Source organism: Zingiber officinale, chromosome 11A (genome assembly GCF_018446385.1).
Source record: "Zingiber officinale cultivar Zhangliang chromosome 11A, Zo_v1.1, whole genome shotgun sequence".
Taxonomy (NCBI): domain Eukaryota; kingdom Viridiplantae; phylum Streptophyta; class Magnoliopsida; order Zingiberales; family Zingiberaceae; genus Zingiber; species Zingiber officinale.
This window is the reverse complement of record NC_056006.1, coordinates 23,210,422-23,229,430: the sequence shown is the minus strand read 5'-3', so window position 1 is coordinate 23,229,430 and position 19,009 is coordinate 23,210,422. Positions and strand designations below refer to the sequence as shown.

Genomic DNA, 19,009 nt, shown 5'->3' with positions numbered 1-19,009 from the left:
TGTCAATCAAATTCATCCATCCAATATGTAGCAAACAAAGTGCAGCAAACACAAGCAATAAATGCATCATACATATGATGCCAATGACATGTCCTGGTCACCCCTGACGACAGTCAGCGATCTCACACACGATGGTGAGACCGAGTGGGTAGGGCTGTGACAACCGTGCACTCTGTCATCACTGCTCCTGATGAATGACCGAGTGGACGGGATGCTGTCAGAGTACACCTATCCTCCTACCCCAAATCATAAGTGGGGGAGCACAATGCTCTCATCTCCCTGAGACAATCTAGAGGAGGGATCCCTGCCGGCTATCACGCTGCGTCACACTACCCATGAGCGGACCAACAGAGCAACCTGCTGCAACACACCCTGCCTAAATAAAAACCACTAACCCATGAGTGGTTGTGTGTGCAGATTTATGTAACTGGCGATGTGCTTAACAATAATTGAGCCAACTATCGCACAACATGCAATCATGTGAGATGGTGCATGACACTAAGCATACAAATTCTAACCATATCTACCTCCATAAAACGTATACCAAAAATAAAGGGATCAAATAAATCGATCTAGGTACACAGGTCAGATATGGTAGCTAACTAGTCCGGTATATCATGAGGCGTGACATATCACTACCTCTATAATATAAATAATAAACAGGGCATGAATGCTAAACAAGTAACAAATATAACAAAACATGTTTGGAAACAAATAGTGACATGTTGATGTAGATATAAACATAATTATTACTACTTGTTAAAATCTACTAAGCATATCAACAAGACATTATCTAAAAGATAAGTCAAGGTACCCGCCTCAAAAAGAAGGTAGCACCAAGCAATCCAAAGTCGAGATGCCCGTCTCGAATCAGAGTCCTGCGTCAAACAATAAATATATTTTATTTAGCTAAATTCATATAAATAGCTGAATAAAATCCCTAAGACTAATTTAGTGTAAAATCCTAATCAATCTAACCATAAACCTTAACTAATCATAATCAAAATCATACCTAATTCAAGACATAAACCTATTTACACCATGATCTACCACTAAGATCAATTACCTACTTCTTACCTCAATTCACAGCTGAAAAGGTTGCTGGAACAAGGTGGTTGTTGCTGCTAGAAGGGTTAACTGCTGGGTGGAGTGGCTGCTGGAACTAAGAGCACCCCACAGAACAAAACCTCACTGCTAGAATTTACCTCATCGATCAGATCAAGTAGGGGAATCAAGAAATCAACAAGATAGTCTATCTCTATCTAATTTCCAACAATAATTCTACACATTACCTCTTCCCTTCCAAGATCCAACGATGCGGCTGCAAGATAACAGTGATATGGTGGTCGAAAACAAGCAATCTTCCACCTTCGAACACAACAGTCCCAAATCAACACCCAGATCAATTAAGGAAGCGCACCTACCTCCCATATCATCGACAACCAGAGGAAAAGAGAGAGCAAGAATCGGCGATACCTTACCTCCAAGATCACTCCTCGCCGATGGCGTCGCTCAGTCCGATCTGGCCAGTGAAGATGTGGGTCACTCCGTGAGTAGCGTGAGGAGAGAAGAGGGAAGGTCTACCGGTTGGAGACGATGTGAGATCTGGTCCCTCACTCTGACCTAGCCACAGTGCCATCAACAATCGGTCGCAGGAACCACCGGAGAAGCGACCACTAGACCGAAGATGACTTGGACTCCACTGGTACCGTCGAGGTCCGGCAACTTCCTCATCAGGTGACACCGTCGATCGCCAAAGGTAGAGGCTCTATTCTGTCGTCTTCAATTCATCCGCGCGAGAGGGAGGGGAGAGGCTTTGGCGTTGCTCGGCGTCGGGAGAAGGAGAGGAAGAGGAAGGGGTTCGGGCAAAGGGAGAAATAGGGGGAGATGGAACCATCGCGTACGGTTAGGGCAAGGATCGGGAGAGGAGAAGGCGCGGGGGAACGGCGTCGGGCACGGGTTCAGCGGGGGAGAAAGAAAAAGAAAATAAAAAGAAAAAAGAAAATCGACTTTTCCTCGTTTAAATGGGGTAGCCTAAATAGGCTTTCCCGGGCCCAGTTTTTATCCCGGTAATTGAAGCCATACAATTTTTGAAAAATTCCTAAAAAAATCCTAAAAATTTTGGAAAATTCCCTTATGGTTATTCACCCTTTTTTGGTATTTTACATTCTCCCCCACTAATAAAAATTTAGTCTCCAAATTTTCGTTATCTACCATCAGCAAGTACTAATAACAAATAGATAGTATAAATGTTGAACGAAAATTAACTCACATACCTTAATTAAAAAGGTGGGGGTATCGAGCTCAGATCGTATTCTCGAGCTCCCAGATAGCCTCCTCGTCTGAATAATGCTGTCATCCGACTTTAACCAGTCAGATAGTCTTGTTCCGCAGTTGACTTCAAGCTAAATGGGAACTGAGATATCTGTCAGCACATATGTCGGGTCGGGTATGTATCTCCTCAGCATAGATATGTGGAATACGTCGTGGACGCTTGGCAGGGACGGTGGTAGTGTCAGACGATAAGCTACTGCTCCAATCCTCTCCAGGATCTGGAAAGGGCCAATGTACCACGGAGCTAGCTTACCTCTGAGACCAAATCTCTTCACCCCTTTCGTGGGTGAAACTCGTAGAAATACATGGTCAGCATAAATCTTCTGGCGGCCCTGCGCCTCTGACATCCTCCGTCTGATAGTACGGACCAACTCTACCTCCTGCTAAGCTCTTTGAGGCCCTAGCAACTGGGCCTCCCCAACCTCATCCCAAAGGGTGGGTGTCCGATAAGGTTTACCATACAACGCTTCAAACGGTATCATCTGGATAACCGAATGAATGTTGTTTTTGTAGGCAAACTCTACCAATGGAAAATGGTCCTCCCAACTGCCTCCGAAATCTAATACACAAGATCTCAGCAAGTCCTCTAGAGTCTGAATGGTCCACTCTGACTGTCCATCAGTCTGCGGATGGAAAGTTGTACTGAAATGGAGCTGAGTGCCCAAGGCCTGCTGCAGACTTTGCCAGAATCGAGACGTGAACCGAGGGTCTCTATCCGAAATAATACTCAAAGGAACTCCATGTAATTTGATGATCTCTCGGTAATACAGATCTGCCAATTGATCCAGGGAATCAATCTTCCGGATCACTAAGAAGTGCGCCGATTTGGTTAATCGATCAATGATTACCCAAATCGTGTCATGGCCTCTTCGTGTCTTAGGCAAACCCACCACAAATTCCATGGTAATGTGTTCTTATTTCCACTCAGGAATAGGAATCCGTTGAAGTAATCCGGCAGGTCTCTGGTGCTCAGCCTTCACCTACTGACAGACTAGACATCTAGCTACAAATTCCGCGATGTCTTTCTTTATGTTGTTCCACCAATAAGAACACCTCAAATCTTGATACATGCGGGTCCCGCCTAGGTGGATCATAAATCGAGAGCGATGAGCCTCCTGAATTAGCTCTTGCAGGACCGGATGAGACTGAGGTACGCATAATCTGCCTCGGAAATATATAATACCCTCCTCATCCCATGTGAACTCAGTCTGCTGCCCGGAAGCTATCTGGCTGCCAATGGACTGTAAATGCTGATCACCGGCCTAAGCCTCTCAGATCCTCATCCTGATCGATGACTGAGTAACATGGTAACTAACATACCCTGCTCTGTCAGTCCCTGCTCCTGAAGGCCCAACTCGGAGAAACCTTGAATCAAGTCCGTGACTGAAGCTTGGTAACAAGCTAAAGTCCCTTTGGACTTCCTGCTTAGTGGATCGACAACCACATTAGCTTTCCCCGGGTGGTAGCTAATGGTAGAATCATAATCCTTCAGGAACTCCATCCATCTCCTCTATCAGAGATTAAGCACCTTCTAAGTGAATAGATATTTGAGACTCTTATTATCAGTGAGAATCTCAAAGGTAATACCGTACAGGTAATGCCGCCAAATCTTTAGAGCAAATATAATGGCGGCCAACTCCAGATCATGTACCGGGTAGTTCTTCTCATACTCCTTCAACTATGGAGAAGCATAGGAGACTACCCTACCATACTGCATCAGAACAGTGCTCAAATCCTGTAGAGATGCGTCGGTGTAGAGCACGAATCTGTCCTCTCCGGAGAGTAAAACCAAAACCAGAGCCGACACTAATCTCCGCTTCAGTTCCTAAAAGTTGGTCTCGCAATCTTCTGTCCAAGTGAACTTCACGCCTTTCCCAATCAGGTGTGTCAACGACATAGCAATATGGGAGAAACCCTAGATGAACCATCTGTAATATCCAGCCAGTCCCAGAAAACTACGGATCTCCTGAACTGATTTAGGTTGCTTCTAACTGGTGACAACCTTGATCTTCTGAGGGTCTACTGAAATACCTCGGCTAGAAATCACGTGACCCAGAAAACCAACTGAAGCTAGCCAGAAGGCACACTTGCTGAACTTCGCATATAGCTGATGTTGTCGAAGAGTCTCCAAGATTGTGCGAAGATGTTGTGCATGTTCCTCCTCGGAACGCGAATAGACCAATATGTCATCGATGAAAATGATAACAAACTGATCAAGATACTCCAGGAAGATGCGATTCATCAAATCCATAAATACCGCTAGAGCATTGGTAAGCCCAAATGGCATTACCAAAAACTCATAATGGTCGTATCTGGTACGGAATGCTGTCTTCTGAATATCATATTCTTTTACTCTCAGCTGATGATATCCGGACCGCAGATCAATCTTAGAATACACTAATGTACCTCTGAGCTGATCAAATAAATCCTCGATCCGTGGTAAGGGGTACTTATTTCTAACGGTCACTGCATTCAGCTGTCTATAATCTATACACAACCTCAGAGTACCATCCTTTTTCTTGATAAATAATACCGGAGAACCCCATGGAGAAGCACTAGGGCGTATAAATCCCCGGTCTAAAAGCTCCTAGAGTTGAACCTTCAGTTCGTTCAACTCTTTTAGTGTCATACGGTAAGGAGCTTTTGATGTCGGCGTGGCTCCCAGAATCAACTCAATAGCAAACTCCACTTGCCTTCTGGGAGGCAAACTGTTGGTGCGGGAAGCATCCGACGATCGAACCTTAGTTTTGATAATGGCAAAGGATTCAAAGTTAAGTTAGTGTGTGATCTAACATGTTTGAATGAGTGTTTCAGGAAAGTCTTAGCTGCGGTTAGGCAGGTGAAAAACCCTAAGGGGTGGTAACCTTAGGTCCTAGGGGGCTGTAACCCTAGGTGGAGAAAAACCCTAAGGGGTGGTAACCTTAGGTCCTAGGGGGCGGTAACCCTAGGTGGAGAAAACCCCTAAGGGGCGGTTACCTTAGGTCCTAGGGGGCGATAACCCTAGGTGGAGAAAAACCCTAGGGGGCGGTAACCCTAGGTCCTAGGGGGTGGTAACCCTAGGCAGAAAGTGTAGTCGGTCTGGAGGACCGGACTGGCATCAGGTAATCTCTCCTGAGGGGAGTAGGTGAGGACGTGTTCGCCGTAGAGGGAACAGTAGGCCTCGGGTCGACCTAGGGTTTCCGGTTGGAAATCCGAAGTCAGACTCGGACAGTCCGAAGACTGTCAGTTCCTCTTTACTATGATTTATCAGAATCTAACATTGTCTTGCAGGGTATGCAATTGCTCGGACTAACCTTGTTTTGCAGGAGAAGCGGCTCCTGGAAAAAGGAGGTCCGGGCGCCCGGGATGGATCCGAGCGCCCGGGACCAAACTTTATCCCTGCCGCGACTTTGCCACGTGGAGCATCCTGGTTGGTTGGCCACGTCACACTCCAGGCGCCCGGAAAGGATCCAGGCGCCCTGAATGTCATATAAAAAGAGGGTTGAGGTGCAGCTTCAAGAACAACGATTCAACAAGCTTTCCTTCTGCTGTGTGCTGCTCAAGAAACGACTCTAAAGTGCTGTTACAGTCGCCGACGACCTAAAGCTTCAGTTATTATTTTGTTGTCGGTATTATTTCAATTCCAGTTGTACTTATTTCCTTGTACTTATTCACGATATTATAGTTGTTGCCCACCGGAAGCGATCAAGGATCGCGGGCCTTCGAGTAGGAGTCGCCTTAGGCTCCGAACGAAGTAATTCCCTGTGTCTCTGTGTTTGACTGTCTTTATTCCGCTGCTTATTACTCTATTAGTTTCACGTACGATTTACGGATTTCGAAAAATGAAATAGCCACGAGCGCTATTCACCCCCCCCTCTAGCGCTTTCGATCCATCAATTGGTATCAGAGCGGGGTCGCTTTGAATTGGTGCAACCACCATTCAATTATTTTTCGTGGCTTTGTCGTTTATATAGGTTAAAAATATAACCTTACACCTTTAATTTTTTCCCTCCAAAACTGTTTTGAAAATTTTATTTTCATCTTTTCACCATTGGTTGGAATTAGCAAAATATTACATTTTCAAAAATTTGTAGTAATATTTTTTTAATATTATTTTAATAATATTTTATTATTTTTTCTCAAAATTCCTGAATTACTATTTTTCTTTCTCTCCCGCACTACTAATCCAAGACTAAGTCTTGGAACAAGTTTTATTGTGTTTATTTTGCGAGATTGTCTTTCTAAGATGACCCATCAAGAAGGCTACAACACTGCTCGCCCACCGCTCTTCTCCGGAGATGATTTTGGAGATTGGAAGGGTCGGATGGAGGCGTATCTCCAGACTCACTTTGAAGTCTGGATGATCGTCAAAACTGGGCTTCAACTACCAACTAACGGCGTCGGCAAGCTACTACCGTACGAGAACTGGGACGCGAACCTTATCAAAAAAGTAGAAGCAAACACAAAAGCAACGTATACACTTCAGTGTGGCTTAACGAATAAGGAGCTGAAACGCGCCGGCCCATTCTTAAGTGCCAAGGAGCTGTGGGAGAATCTGATTGAGTTACACGAAGGTATTCCTGATACAAAAATAGGGAAGAATGTTTTAATAAATAAATTATTTGAGCAGACTAATACTAGTCCAGCCGAGGAAGGTGTTGCGTTATTTGCAGGAACAAGCAAGACGAAGAAAGCACTAAAGGCAACATGGTCCGAGTCATCAGATGAATCCGAATCGGACGAAGAAGAGCAAGCGAGCCTTCTCGCTCTACCAGTACTAGCACATGTTGTTGAAACTGAGTCCAAGTTCGAGCCCGATTCAGAAACCGAGAGCGAATCAGACACCGAGTCTGAGCGAAGCCACGGATCCATATCCGTTTCTAAAGGACCCAAAACCACTGTAAGTGCTCTAATTTCAAGTATTAGCTTAGATGATTCAGAAAATTTAATTCCTTACTTATTAAAGAAGTTGGCTAAATTCAACGTCCGGGTTAAGTCGCTCCAAAAGGAGGTAACAGCCCTTAAGGAAGTGACTGACTTGAGTGCTTAATTGAGCCAGTTCAAATTGGAAATTCGACTCAAGTCCAACAACTTGAGGAAGAAAATTCTAATTTGAAAACTCAAATTAAAGAACTCAAAGACACGTTGGAACGGTTCACCTTGGGTTCCAAGAATTCGGATCTAATTCTTGGAAAACAACGAGCCATTTACAACAAATCCGGACTTGGATTTAAGACCAAAACAAAATATAAATCATATCTATCTCTAGTTAATAGAAATAATAGAAACATAATTCAAGCATGGGTCCCCAAGTTCAAATTGATTAATCAAGTTGGACTTGGTCAATATTGGATCCCGAAGGATCAAATATACTACCTCGATAGGCCATATCGAGGCTATGATCCAGGGGGAGTTAACAGAAAAACCATTAAAATTAAATGAAATTAAATTAAAATTCAAAATTAAATTAAAAATTCGAAATTAAATTAAATTTAAATCTCAAAATTTGAAAGTAAATTAAAATTCAAAATTAAATTAAATTCAAAATTAAATTAAAAATTCGAAATTAAATTAAATTTAAATCTCAAAATTTGAAAGTAAATTAAAATTTAAAATTCAAAATTCAAAATTAAATTCAAAATTAAATTAAAAATTCGAACTTAAATCAAAATTCAAAAATTCAATTTAAATCAAATAAAAATTTAGAAGGAGGATCCAGAATAGCTGGCACCCCTAACTAAACTACCCGACTGGGTAACTGAACTTAATCTACCCGAAATGGGTAAACAAGAGTAGACTACCCGGCAGGGTAATTAAGGTTAGAAAAAATAGGCTAGGTTTAACTTGACCCACGGTACTGGTGAAGTTTTTGGATGATACTAAGTTAGGGAAGTTTGGGCATCACATGTCTAGGAAGATATGGCTTCGACCTGGTGCATTTGGCCAAGTGGAACTGACCGAAGCTATCCTTAAATGGATCCTAACTAGTTAGACCAAGGTTTAGTATTATGTTCAATGGGTAGGACTATTTGGAAAACCTCGAAGTCATGGTTACTTTAATGAGTTCCTTGTGACTCACCATAGCCCAGAAGTTTATCTAAATAATGCTTACTTGTTGAACCCAAAGCTAAACCTGAACCTAACACAAAGTTAAACCAAACCCTTAAATTGAACTTTAATTCATCTCACAAAAATTATAGGATTCCTTTATTGAAAATTCAGATCGGGTGAGATGACTAAGTAATTAAAACAAACTGATAATTAATTGAAATTCAAATTAATTTCAAAATTACTTCAAAACTTAATTTTAAAATTCATTTAAAAATCTTTTAAAAATTATTTTGAAAATCATTTTAAAATTCCTTTAAAAGTCCTTTAAAAATTATTTTGAAAATCATTTTAAAAATTCTTTTAAAAGTCCTTTAAAAATTATTTTGAAAATAATTTTAAAAAATTTTGTTAAAAGTCCTTTAAAAATCATTTTGAAAATCATTTTAAAAATTCTTTTAAAAGTAAAGCATTTTGAAAATCATTTTAAAAATTCTTTTAAAAAGTCCTTTAAAAATTATTTTGAAAATCATTTTAAAAATTCTTTTAAAAGTCCTTTAAAAATCATTTTGAAAATCATTTTAAAAATTCCTTTAAAAGTCCTTTAAAAATTAATCCTTTAAAAATTATTTTGAAAATCATTTTAAAAATTCTTTTAAAAGTCCTTTAAAAATCATTTTGAAAATCATTTTAAAAAATTCCTTTAAAAGTTCTTTAAAAATTATTTTGAAAGTCATTTTAAAAATTCTTTTAAAAGTCCTTTAAAAATTATTTTGAAAATCATTTAAAAAATTCTTTTAAAAGTCCTTTAAAAATTAATCCTTTAAAAATTATTTGAAAAAATTCTTTTAAAAATCATTTTAAATTATTTGAAAAATATTTTGAAAATTCATTTCAAAAATCTTTTGAAAATGCATTTCAAAATCATTAAATTTTTTTAAAATCATTTCAAAATACTATTCAATTAATTTCAGAATGTTATTCAATTAATTTAAAAGGGTTTAAAAATCTTTAATTCTCAAATCATATTATAAAATTATGATTGCAAGTGTTAACTCCATCTCACGTTCACTCATATGCTAAACATACTTGTTTATCTAGAATGAGTGAGATGGAAAGATAGGAAAATTATTTTTTAACCTCTCATGCTTGGACTCCTGAACTCAAAGAATTTATTAAGGCATTTATTAAGGGGAAGTGATTTTAAATTGGTTTTAAAATTAGTTTTTCATTAAAATAAAATTTTAACTTGACCTCAAAATTAAAAACTATTTTTACTTATCTTCAAAAATTCAGGTTATTTTTAACTTAACTTTAAAATTGAAATTATTTATGACCTGGCTCTTAAATTATAACTCTTCTAGAATGTTTTCAAAGCTAAGCCTTTATGTAAAACCTCTTTAAGCTAAGTACTTAATCAAGTCTTCTTTAACTAAGCTTAGTTAGACTATACTCTAAACTTAACTATTTGGCAAGAAGTTTTCTCAAGGCAATCAGTTTTAAGCTGAATATATAGCTAAGTATTTTCAAATTTAGCTAAGTATTTTTTTAAAAGTTAAAAAAAAATACAAAAATAACCTTATGTTAGCTAAAAGTATCTCTCAAACTAAAGGAAATGGAAATTAAACATACTTGTACTTTAGGGCTCTGATACCTTATCAACACCAATTAGATAATTTAATTGTTGCTTGCACTTAAGGGATCTGATACCTGATCAAAACAAATCTTGACTCATGCTTGGTCTTTAGGGCTCTGATACCTTACTAAAACAAAATGGCAAGCTATTAAACATTAAGGTTATCGCTTCTCCTTTGCCTTAAGTATTCTTGAAATTCATTTCAAAAACATGCCTTAAACAACTTTTCAAAAACTTCTCCAACTTTCAAGTGTCCTCTATTTTGAAATTTTTTTTTGGAATTTTGTTAGAAAATTATTTAAGCTGAAACTTTTTCGAAAATTCGTTAAGTTAAAAATTTTTTCTTAAGTTAGAAAATTCTTTAAAGTTTGAAAAATTTTGTTAAGCTGTAATTAACTTCTTTAGGTTGAAAATTTTCCTTGGAAATTTTCTTTAAAACAACCTGAATATTTTTTTCTGGAAAATTTCTGAAGTTGAAAATTGTATTTTGAAAATTTTTCTGTGAAATTTTTAGAAACTCCTCAAAATACACTAAGTTAAAAAGAGCTCCTTTTTGCTATATCTCTTCAAGCAAAATCAATTCTAAGGTGTTGCCTTTAACTTGCTCCTTGCCTAAGTTAATGCTAAATTCTGTCTTGAAAAATTAAGTTTTTCAAAACTAGCTCATTTTTTATATATGGCAAAGGGGGAGAGTAGAGAAATTCAAAGAAAATATTTTAAAGGGAGCTTGTATTAAGGGGGAGCTATGGCTATTAGTAAAAAATTCAAAGAGAATAACTTATATTAAGGGGGAGCTATGTTTATGCTTATCTTGCTATCACGCTTATCTTGTTTCTTGTGCTTATACATACCTGCATATTTTTTACTTAACATTGAATTTCGGTTGTCATTATCAAAAAGGGGGAGATTGTTGGTGCGGGAAGCATCCGACGATCGAACCTTAGTTTTGATAATGGCAAAGGATTCAAAGTTAAGTTAGTGTGTGATCTAACATGTTTGAATGAGTGTTTCAGGAAAGTCCTAGCTGCGATTAGGCAGGTGAAAAACCCTAAGGGGTGGTAACCTTAGGTCCTAGGGGGCGGTAACCCTAGGTGGAGAAAAACCCTAAGGGGTGGGGGCGGTAACCCTAGGTGGAGAAAAACCCTAAGGGGTGATAACCTTAGGTCCTAGGGGGCGATAACCCTAGGTGGAGAAAAACCCTAGGGGGCGGTAACCCTAGGTTCTAGGGGGTGGTGACCCTAGGCGGAAAGTCCAGTCGGTCTGAAGGACCAGTAATCTCCTGAGGGGAGTAGGTGAGGACGCGTTCCCCGTAGAGGGAACAGTAGGCGTCGGGTCGACCTAGAGTTTCCGGTTGGAAATCCGAAGTCAGACTCGGACAGTCTGAAGACTGTCAGTTCCTCTTTACTATGATTTATCAGATTCTAACATTGTCTTGCAGGGTATGCAATTGCTCGAACTAACCTTGTTTTGCAGGAGAAGCGGCTCCTGGAAAAAGGAGGTCCGGGCGCCCGGGATGGATCCGGGCGCCCGGAGGTCCGGGCGCTCGGGACCAAACTTTATCCCTGTCACGACTTCGCCACGTGGAGCATCCTGGTTGGTTGGCCACGTCACACTCCAGGCGCCCGGAAAGGATCCAGGCGCCCTGAATGTCATATAAAAAGAGGGTTGAGGTGCAGCTTCAAGAACAACGATTCAACAAGCTTTCCTTCTGCTGTGTGCTGCTCAAGAAACGACTCTAAAGTGCTGTTACAGTCGCCGACGACCTAAAGCTTCAGTTATTATTTTGTTGTCGGTATTATTTCAATTCCAGTTGTACTTATTTCCTTGTACTTATTCACGATATTATAGTTGTTGCCCACCGGAAGCGATCAAGTATCGCGGGCCTTCGAGTAGGAGTCGCCTTAGGCTCCGAACGAAGTAATTCCCTGTGTCTCTGTGTTTGACTGTCTTTATTCCGCTGCTTATTACTCTATTAGTTTCACGTACGATTTATGGATTTCGAAAAACGAAATAGCCACGAGCGCTATTCACCCCCCCCCCCTCTAGCGCTTTCGATCCATCACAAACTTGGTAGCTCCTCTGGGAATACATTCGAATACTCTTAGACTACTAGAACGTCAGAGAGTTGAGAACTACTGTCATCTTCAGTATGAATCAAAGACAAAAGAAATCCTTGACAGTCATGTGACAGCAGCTTCTGAGCCTAAATCGCTAAAATGATCGATATGCCATCGTCCCTGATGCAAGTGAAATCCCACAAGGGTTGGTTCGGAGGTCGGAATGTGACCACCCTCGTCTAGCAATCAACTGTGGCATGATATGCAAACAGCCAATCCATGCCAGGGATAATATCGAACTCGACCATTTCCAGCACTAATAAATCAACCATGAGTATCATGTTACCAAAATCTAATGGACAACCTCTGACCTCCTGAGTGACGTCCAATGTATCACCGGACGGTAGAGAGACGAACAGTCGCTGCGGTTTGATGGTGGGTAATCTACCAATCTCCCTCATAAAGGTACAAGATATAAAAGAATGCGAGCTACCAGTATCTATCAGCATATCAGCAGATAAGGCATAAATAGAAATTGTACCACGGAAAATGGATCCGTCGGCCTACTGTGCATCCTCTCTGGTAATCGCATGAATACGTCCCGTCTCTGGCGGAGGTGGAGGTGGTAACGTTGCCAGCGGCTGTTGCATCTGGGCAAGAGCCTGCCACTGAGGCGGTGCTGGAGACTGTGCTAGAGGTGGATGTAAGGGTTGTGACTGATATTGTATTGGTGGCTGGGGCTACGTCTGGTACTGAACCAGTGGCTGGGGCTGCAGATACTGGACTAGGGGCTGAAGCTGCAGCTGATACTGAGGTCCCACAACTAAACTTTGTGGTACCATAAAGGTGTTGGAGTGCTCCTGTCCATGCATGCCATATGCAGCTGCGGCAAGGGGGCGGACATCTGTTGACGATGCGAAGATTGGGCTCTCTGCCCTCCTCGTCGAGTCCCTGACTGACTGTGCTGTCCTCCATGAGCAGTAACTCCAGAGGCAATATGCTGAGCCTTCAGCAGACAGTCTCGGCTCTGGTGCCCAGGTAGTTTGCAATAATAGCAAACTAACTGTCCCAGAGAGTAGGTTAAGGTGATGTGGTCTCTAGACCCACATCGGAAACAATGAATGTCGCTGGCAGATTGTTTTCGGTTCTGCTGAGAAGACCGGAAACGTCCTGAGGAAGATTGTCCTGACTTCTGAGACCGACCAAATGCCCTAGAAGTACCCGACCTGGCCGACTGTGACCACTCTACTGCTGTGTAGCCTGTGTCGACTGGATCTGTCCTGATGTCCGATCAGTCTGCTTCCTTTTCTTGTCCGGATACGCTCTCTAGTGAGCTGACTCTATCATCAAGGCTCTGTCTAGTGTCTCTATGTAAGACGAGTTCCCAAAACTGGCAAGCTTTACTTGTAGATGTCCATCCAGACCCTGAATAAAATGTTGCATACGGGAACTGTCCTCAGCAACTAGTTCTAGACAAAATCTGGCCAACCGATTAAACTCGGCATTGTACTCTATCACCGAGCGGTTGTTCTATCGCAGACTCAGAAAATCCTGACGGCGAGTCATCTGGTATGCCCGTGGGAAGTAGCGGCTCTCAAAAGCCTCTCTGAATATGGCCCAGGTGATATTTTGTTCGCCTATGATGGAATGGTGCGAAACACACCAGGTGTCGGCCTCATCCCATAAATGGAAAGCAGCCAACTCTGCTTTCTCCCACTCAGAGCAAGCCATGTAGAAGAAGGTTTGCTCCATAGTCTCAATCCAGGACTAGGCCACGCTTGAATCAGTCTCTCCGCGAAATAGTGTGAATTGACTCTTCATCGACTTTGCCAATGCTGGAATCCAGGCTCGTGCCGCGACTATATCAATCAGGTGAGTAGGAACTGCTGCGGGAACTGGCGGAACCACTGGAGCTGGTACTACAGTTGGTACCGCCAGATAGGCCGGGGGAGGTATCCCCGGTGCTGCTGCATAGGTTGGGGCAGGTGCCACTGGTGGCACTACAGGGTCAGCATAGATGGGCGCGGCTGGAAGTACGATAGGTGGGGGTACCGGATGTGGAGTAACCACTGCTGCTGGTGCGGGTGCCGAGTGTGCAGTAGGCACTGGTGGAGATGGTGCCTGGTACGTCGTAGGCACTAGTGGCGGGGGTGCCTGGTACGCAGTGGGCATGATCGGAGGAGGTGCCGGATATGCCGCAGGTGGCACCGCTGGTGGCACTGTGAATACCATAGGAGTGGGTACGATGGGTACGGTCGGAGTAGGTACCTTTGAAACCATCGGAGTTTAAGAACCAGACGCGCCCGTAGTACCATGCGGAGTCTGTCCCTGACCGGCAGGCTCGACCCCAGCAGACGTCTCTAGCGACTCTGCTACCAGGGACTCCAATGTCCTCTTGCGTGATCGTCGTACACCACGTCTCGGCACGAGAACACGTGTACCACGCCTCATATCAATTAAATTATGATGTAGATATTACTTCCAGTATCACACTATAAAATTAAACATCATACCTATATGTCGTCTAGAGATGTTCCATCGCTATCTAGTCCACCTTTATGACCTTGGAACTCAGAAATGAGAAAATCAACGGAAATCCATACAAATCCAAAAAGGAATTCCGAAACATGTACATAACGAAAATCCGTACAAATCTAAAATACCCAGCTTGACTCACAAACCTGTGCTCTGATACCAAAAATATTTGTATCAGATTAACTTGAAAATTCATAACACAAACATCTGAAACACAACAGGTATCGCAAACCTGCTCTGATACCAAATAAATTGGTATCAGATTAACTCAAAATCCAAAACGAAAAGCAAGTATCGTATACCTTGCTCTGATACCAAAAATATTGGCAGGCCCCAGGTAGTCTCTGCCAGAAGAAATTTCGGCAACATCTCCCCTGTACGGTGATAATCTGAAACTTCTTACAACTATCCAGATACCTCCGCCAACACAGCTGGAGCAATAACAATAAAAATAAGCCAAACACCCACGCAATTTAATAGTAAAACTAAACTAATGCAATGATAAGGAAAATCATCTCAAAAATCCTACTCAACTACACCCATAAAACACAAATCTGATATCCTACATAACTACACCCATAAAACATAAATCTGATATCCTACTCAACTACACCCAAAAAACTCAAAACTCCAGCATACATCCAAATGAAAACCCCATCGATAACAAGGGATCGTACAAGATCCAAGTGAAAAAAGATACAAGTCTGAAAACATAGACAATAACATAATAAAAAAAAACCAAAATGTCCGAACTCGTCGCTACGCGAAGTGGTGGGGGACTAGCGACTGGAGAGCTCCGAACAACCTCAACCTGAAATAGTATTAATGGGGGTGAGTCCAACACTCAACGGATACCTAGTTGACATGCATAGTAAATAATAACTAGCAGTAATAAATATACGTACAGTCTCCTGAACAGATATCATATGTGTAGGACCGCTGCGACAGGCTAGAAGGAGGGATTGAATAGCCCTGAAAAATAAAAGCAAAAACGCCCTTCTCGAACTTTAAACTAACACTTACAATATAATGAAATAAACAGAAAATAACAAAAGATGAGGCACCAGATTTAACTTGGTTACAACTGGGGAGATTGTTAATCCAAGGATGATGATTGCACTATTATCTCCTTCAGACGGAGAAGCATCTTTTACAGCAGTGTAGGCTCAGAAAGAAAGAAGCTAATTTAAACAGTGGAAGCGCATAAGTGTTGTTTACAATTTCTGAATTGATTCAAAGCTTCTGGACCAAGACTATATTTATAGCCTTGGTTGAGGCGCCTGGAAGGGTTCCGAGCACCCTGGGGAAGATAAATTTTATCCCCCAATGTTAAAATCGAGATTTGACTCGATCTGGTCAAAATTCAATCTCCGGCCGCCCGGAAGGGTTCCGGGCGCCCCGAGCTAGTCTGGGCGCCCTGGACTGCTCCGGGTTGGTCCGGGCGCCCCGTATCCTAAGTCAACTCCGGTTGACTTTTTTCGCCTCGGTCCGGGTCTTCAATTCCGGTTCCGCTCGCTTGGGTGATCTCTGCCATTCAGAAAAGGGCTCACCCAAACCCAGGTTCCGGTCTTCTCGAGCAGGCTTCCCTCCGGCTTCTCGTCCCTCGGAATCGCCGCGTGTTTCCTTCTCATCCACTAGCGTACTCATCCACAGTCTTCGTCCCTCAGTCGCACCCCGTGCCGACCTTCTCGCTAGCTGCGTCTCTTGCTCCTCGAGTAGTCTTCCGCTCCGGCTTCTTGTCCCTTGGAACCACCGCGCGCTTCCTTCTCGTCCGCTGGTGTACTCTTCCGCAGCGCCTCATCCCTCAGACGCACCGTGTGCCATCCTTCTCGCTGGCTGCGTTTTCCGCTTGACTACTTGTGCTCCTAAGCTCCTGCACACTTAGACACAAGGTTAGAAACAAACAGGACCTAACTTAACTTGTTGATCACACCAAAACAACCTTGGGGTTCCAACAATCTCCCTCTTTTTGGTGTGAGCAACCTAAGTTAAGCTAGGGTAAAAATAGACATAAAATAAACTTAACTAAATTTACATTTAAGTACAAAAAATAAAACAAGTTAAATTTTGGTCTACCTCCCCCTAGACTTATACTAATCCTTCTCTCACTTTGATCACAAAAAATGGGGTTTCAAGAAAAAATCTAAGGGTTAAAGACTTAGAAAATTTTGAGATCTTTAAATATTTGTAATAATTTTCACATAAATAGTCTCTAAAAAAAATTTAAGTAAAATTTTAATAAAATTTTCTAAGTGAAATTATAAGAAAAAAAATCTAACTTAAACAGTTTTGCAAAAACATTTTTTTAAAAAATCTTAAAAACTTTAAGCAGAAATTTTCTATTTCATAACAACCTTTAACTTACACAAAATATCTTCTGAGAATTTTTCTAAGTATTAAAGAGAATTTTCTAAGAGGAAAAATACTAAAAAAGTTTTTTTTTAAGTAAAAAAATATTTTTGACAAAAGATTTTCTTAAATCTTTGAAAATTTTTCTAAGTAATTAAATTTCTAAGTCAATTTCAAAAAGTATTTTTCTAAGTATAAAAATATTTTGAGAGAAAAAACATGTTTGAAAAAATTTGAAAGCATTAATTAATTCTAATTTTAATGCTTTGACAGAAAGTTAATTAAACATTTATTTCAATATTTTGGCTTCCAGGTTGTGGCGAGGCACTAGGCCTTCTTGGTTATTGGAGCAACAACCACTTCCTTAGACAAAGCCTCATAAAGAAATTCATTGTTTAATTTTCTCACTAAAAATGCCAATTTTTATTAATATTTAGACTAAGCAAGATTTAGGAGTCCAATAAAGGTTCCAGCCTACTGGATTAACTAAAAAGTTTTAGGGACATACTTTCTTGATATGTTCCTAATTTGTCCCTGGTGATATCTAAAGTATCAATTTAAATTATTAGATCTTCTAAAATTGGTTTTAGATGAACATGCATAGTTTTTCAAGTTGTCTATTTGATTTTTCAAATTTTGATTTTCTAATTGTAATTTTTCATTTTCCAATTTTGATTTATCTAATTCTTCCAAAGGACAAGATTTAGCCAAAATTATTTTTAAATTTTTTATTTCCTTTTCTAATTTACAGCAGTCTTTAGTTAATAACTTAACGAACTTAAAAAGTTTATCGGGAGGAAGAGAACGTACCTGACTTACCTTGTCGAGTTCGTTATCCGTGTCTCCCCATGAACTGCTACTTTCTTCTGACGAAGCTCCCCCTTCATCGATGCTCTCGATGCTCATCTCGGAAGAGCTTGAATCGCAGTCGTCGTCTTGATGACTCGCCATCAGTGCGAGTCCGGAGAATGCTTCGACTTCCGATTCGGACGACGTATCGTCCCACGTCGCCTTTAATGCCTTTCGCTTTTGAATAGGCTTCTTACCCTTCTCCTTGTCCTTGTTCTTCAGCTTGGGACAGTTATCCTTGATGTGCCCTTCTTCGTCGCAGTGGTAGCAGTGGATCGTTCTTTTCTTCTTTCCCTACGGATGGTTAGTAGATTTGGATTTATAAAATTTCTTGAATCTTCTTACCATCATTACCATTTCCTCGTCGTCGAGAGAGGATTCCGACTCTGGTTTGTCTCTCGAAGCTTTGAGGGCGACGTTGTTCTTGGGCTCCTTCATTCCTGTACATCTTGACTCATGCACTTCAAATGTTGAAAAGAATTCTTCTAATGAAATCTTTCCTAAATCTTTAGAAATGTAAAATACATCAACTAATGATGCCCATTTGGTATTTCTAGGAAAGGAATTTAAAGCGTACCTTAGCGAATCTCGGTTACTTACCTTTTCTCCGAGATTCGAAAGTCCGGTAATAATTTCTTTTAGTCTCGAGTGCAGATGCGCGATTGTCTCGTCTTCCCCAAGTCATAGGCTGGTGAGCTGATTGCGAAGCAGATCTCTTCTGGCAAGCTTGGCTTCGGACATCCCTTCGTGCAGCTCGAGGAACTTCTCCCAAAGTTCCTTTGCCGAGTCGTAGTGCCCGATCATGTTGACTTCTTGAGGTGGAAGAACGCTTAGCAGATGGTATTCTGCTTTGCCGTTCGCCACGTATTCAGCCTGCTCCATTTTTGTCCATTGACATTTTTCCTTCCCTTCTGGAGCTACAAAGCCAGATTCCATTGTTAAAACTAATTCAAAATCTGTTGTAAAAAATACCTGCATCAATTTTTTCCAGGTGGCGAAGTCTCCTTCGTATTTCGGCGGGTGGATGCTTGGTTCGGCCATCTCGTTGCTTCGTTCGGCGGTTAGTCCTCCTGAAGCGCCTTGGCTCTGATACCACTTGTAAGACCGCTGCGGCCGGCTAGAAGGGGGGCTGAATAGCCCTGAAAAATAAAAGCAAAAACACCCTTCTCGAACTTTAAACTAACACTTGCAGTATAATGAAATAAATAGAAAATAACAAAAG

General features: G+C 41.1%; 1 protein-coding gene and 1 long non-coding RNA gene across 3 annotated transcripts; both read right to left on the bottom strand.

Moving 5' to 3' along the window:
* Positions 1-419: 419 nt before the first annotated feature.
* On the bottom strand, positions 420-1,951 carry LOC122032564. 2 transcript variants are annotated; one of them, XR_006126139.1, is made up of 4 exons: positions 1,477-1,951; positions 1,293-1,368; positions 1,078-1,191; positions 420-878 (listed from the first exon to the last, which is right to left on the bottom strand). It is a non-coding gene; the product is annotated as an uncharacterized LOC122032564 (long non-coding RNA). The 2 variants fall into 2 exon arrangements; XR_006126138.1 differs by having other exon boundaries at positions 1,482-1,951.
* Positions 1,952-13,821: 11,870 nt separating this feature from the next.
* Positions 13,822-14,286, bottom strand: LOC122031297 (protein app1-like). The gene has a single exon (XM_042590424.1). It carries the CDS (start codon positions 14,284-14,286, stop codon positions 13,822-13,824), a length of 465 nt encoding a protein of 154 aa, XP_042446358.1.
* Between the last annotated feature and the right edge of the window lie 4,723 nt (positions 14,287-19,009).

Excerpts from the sequence above, each read along its gene's own strand:
- LOC122031297 (XM_042590424.1), bottom strand. The coding sequence starts at position 14,286 with ATGGTATTCACAGTGCCACCAGCGGTGCCACCTGCGGCATATCCGGCA.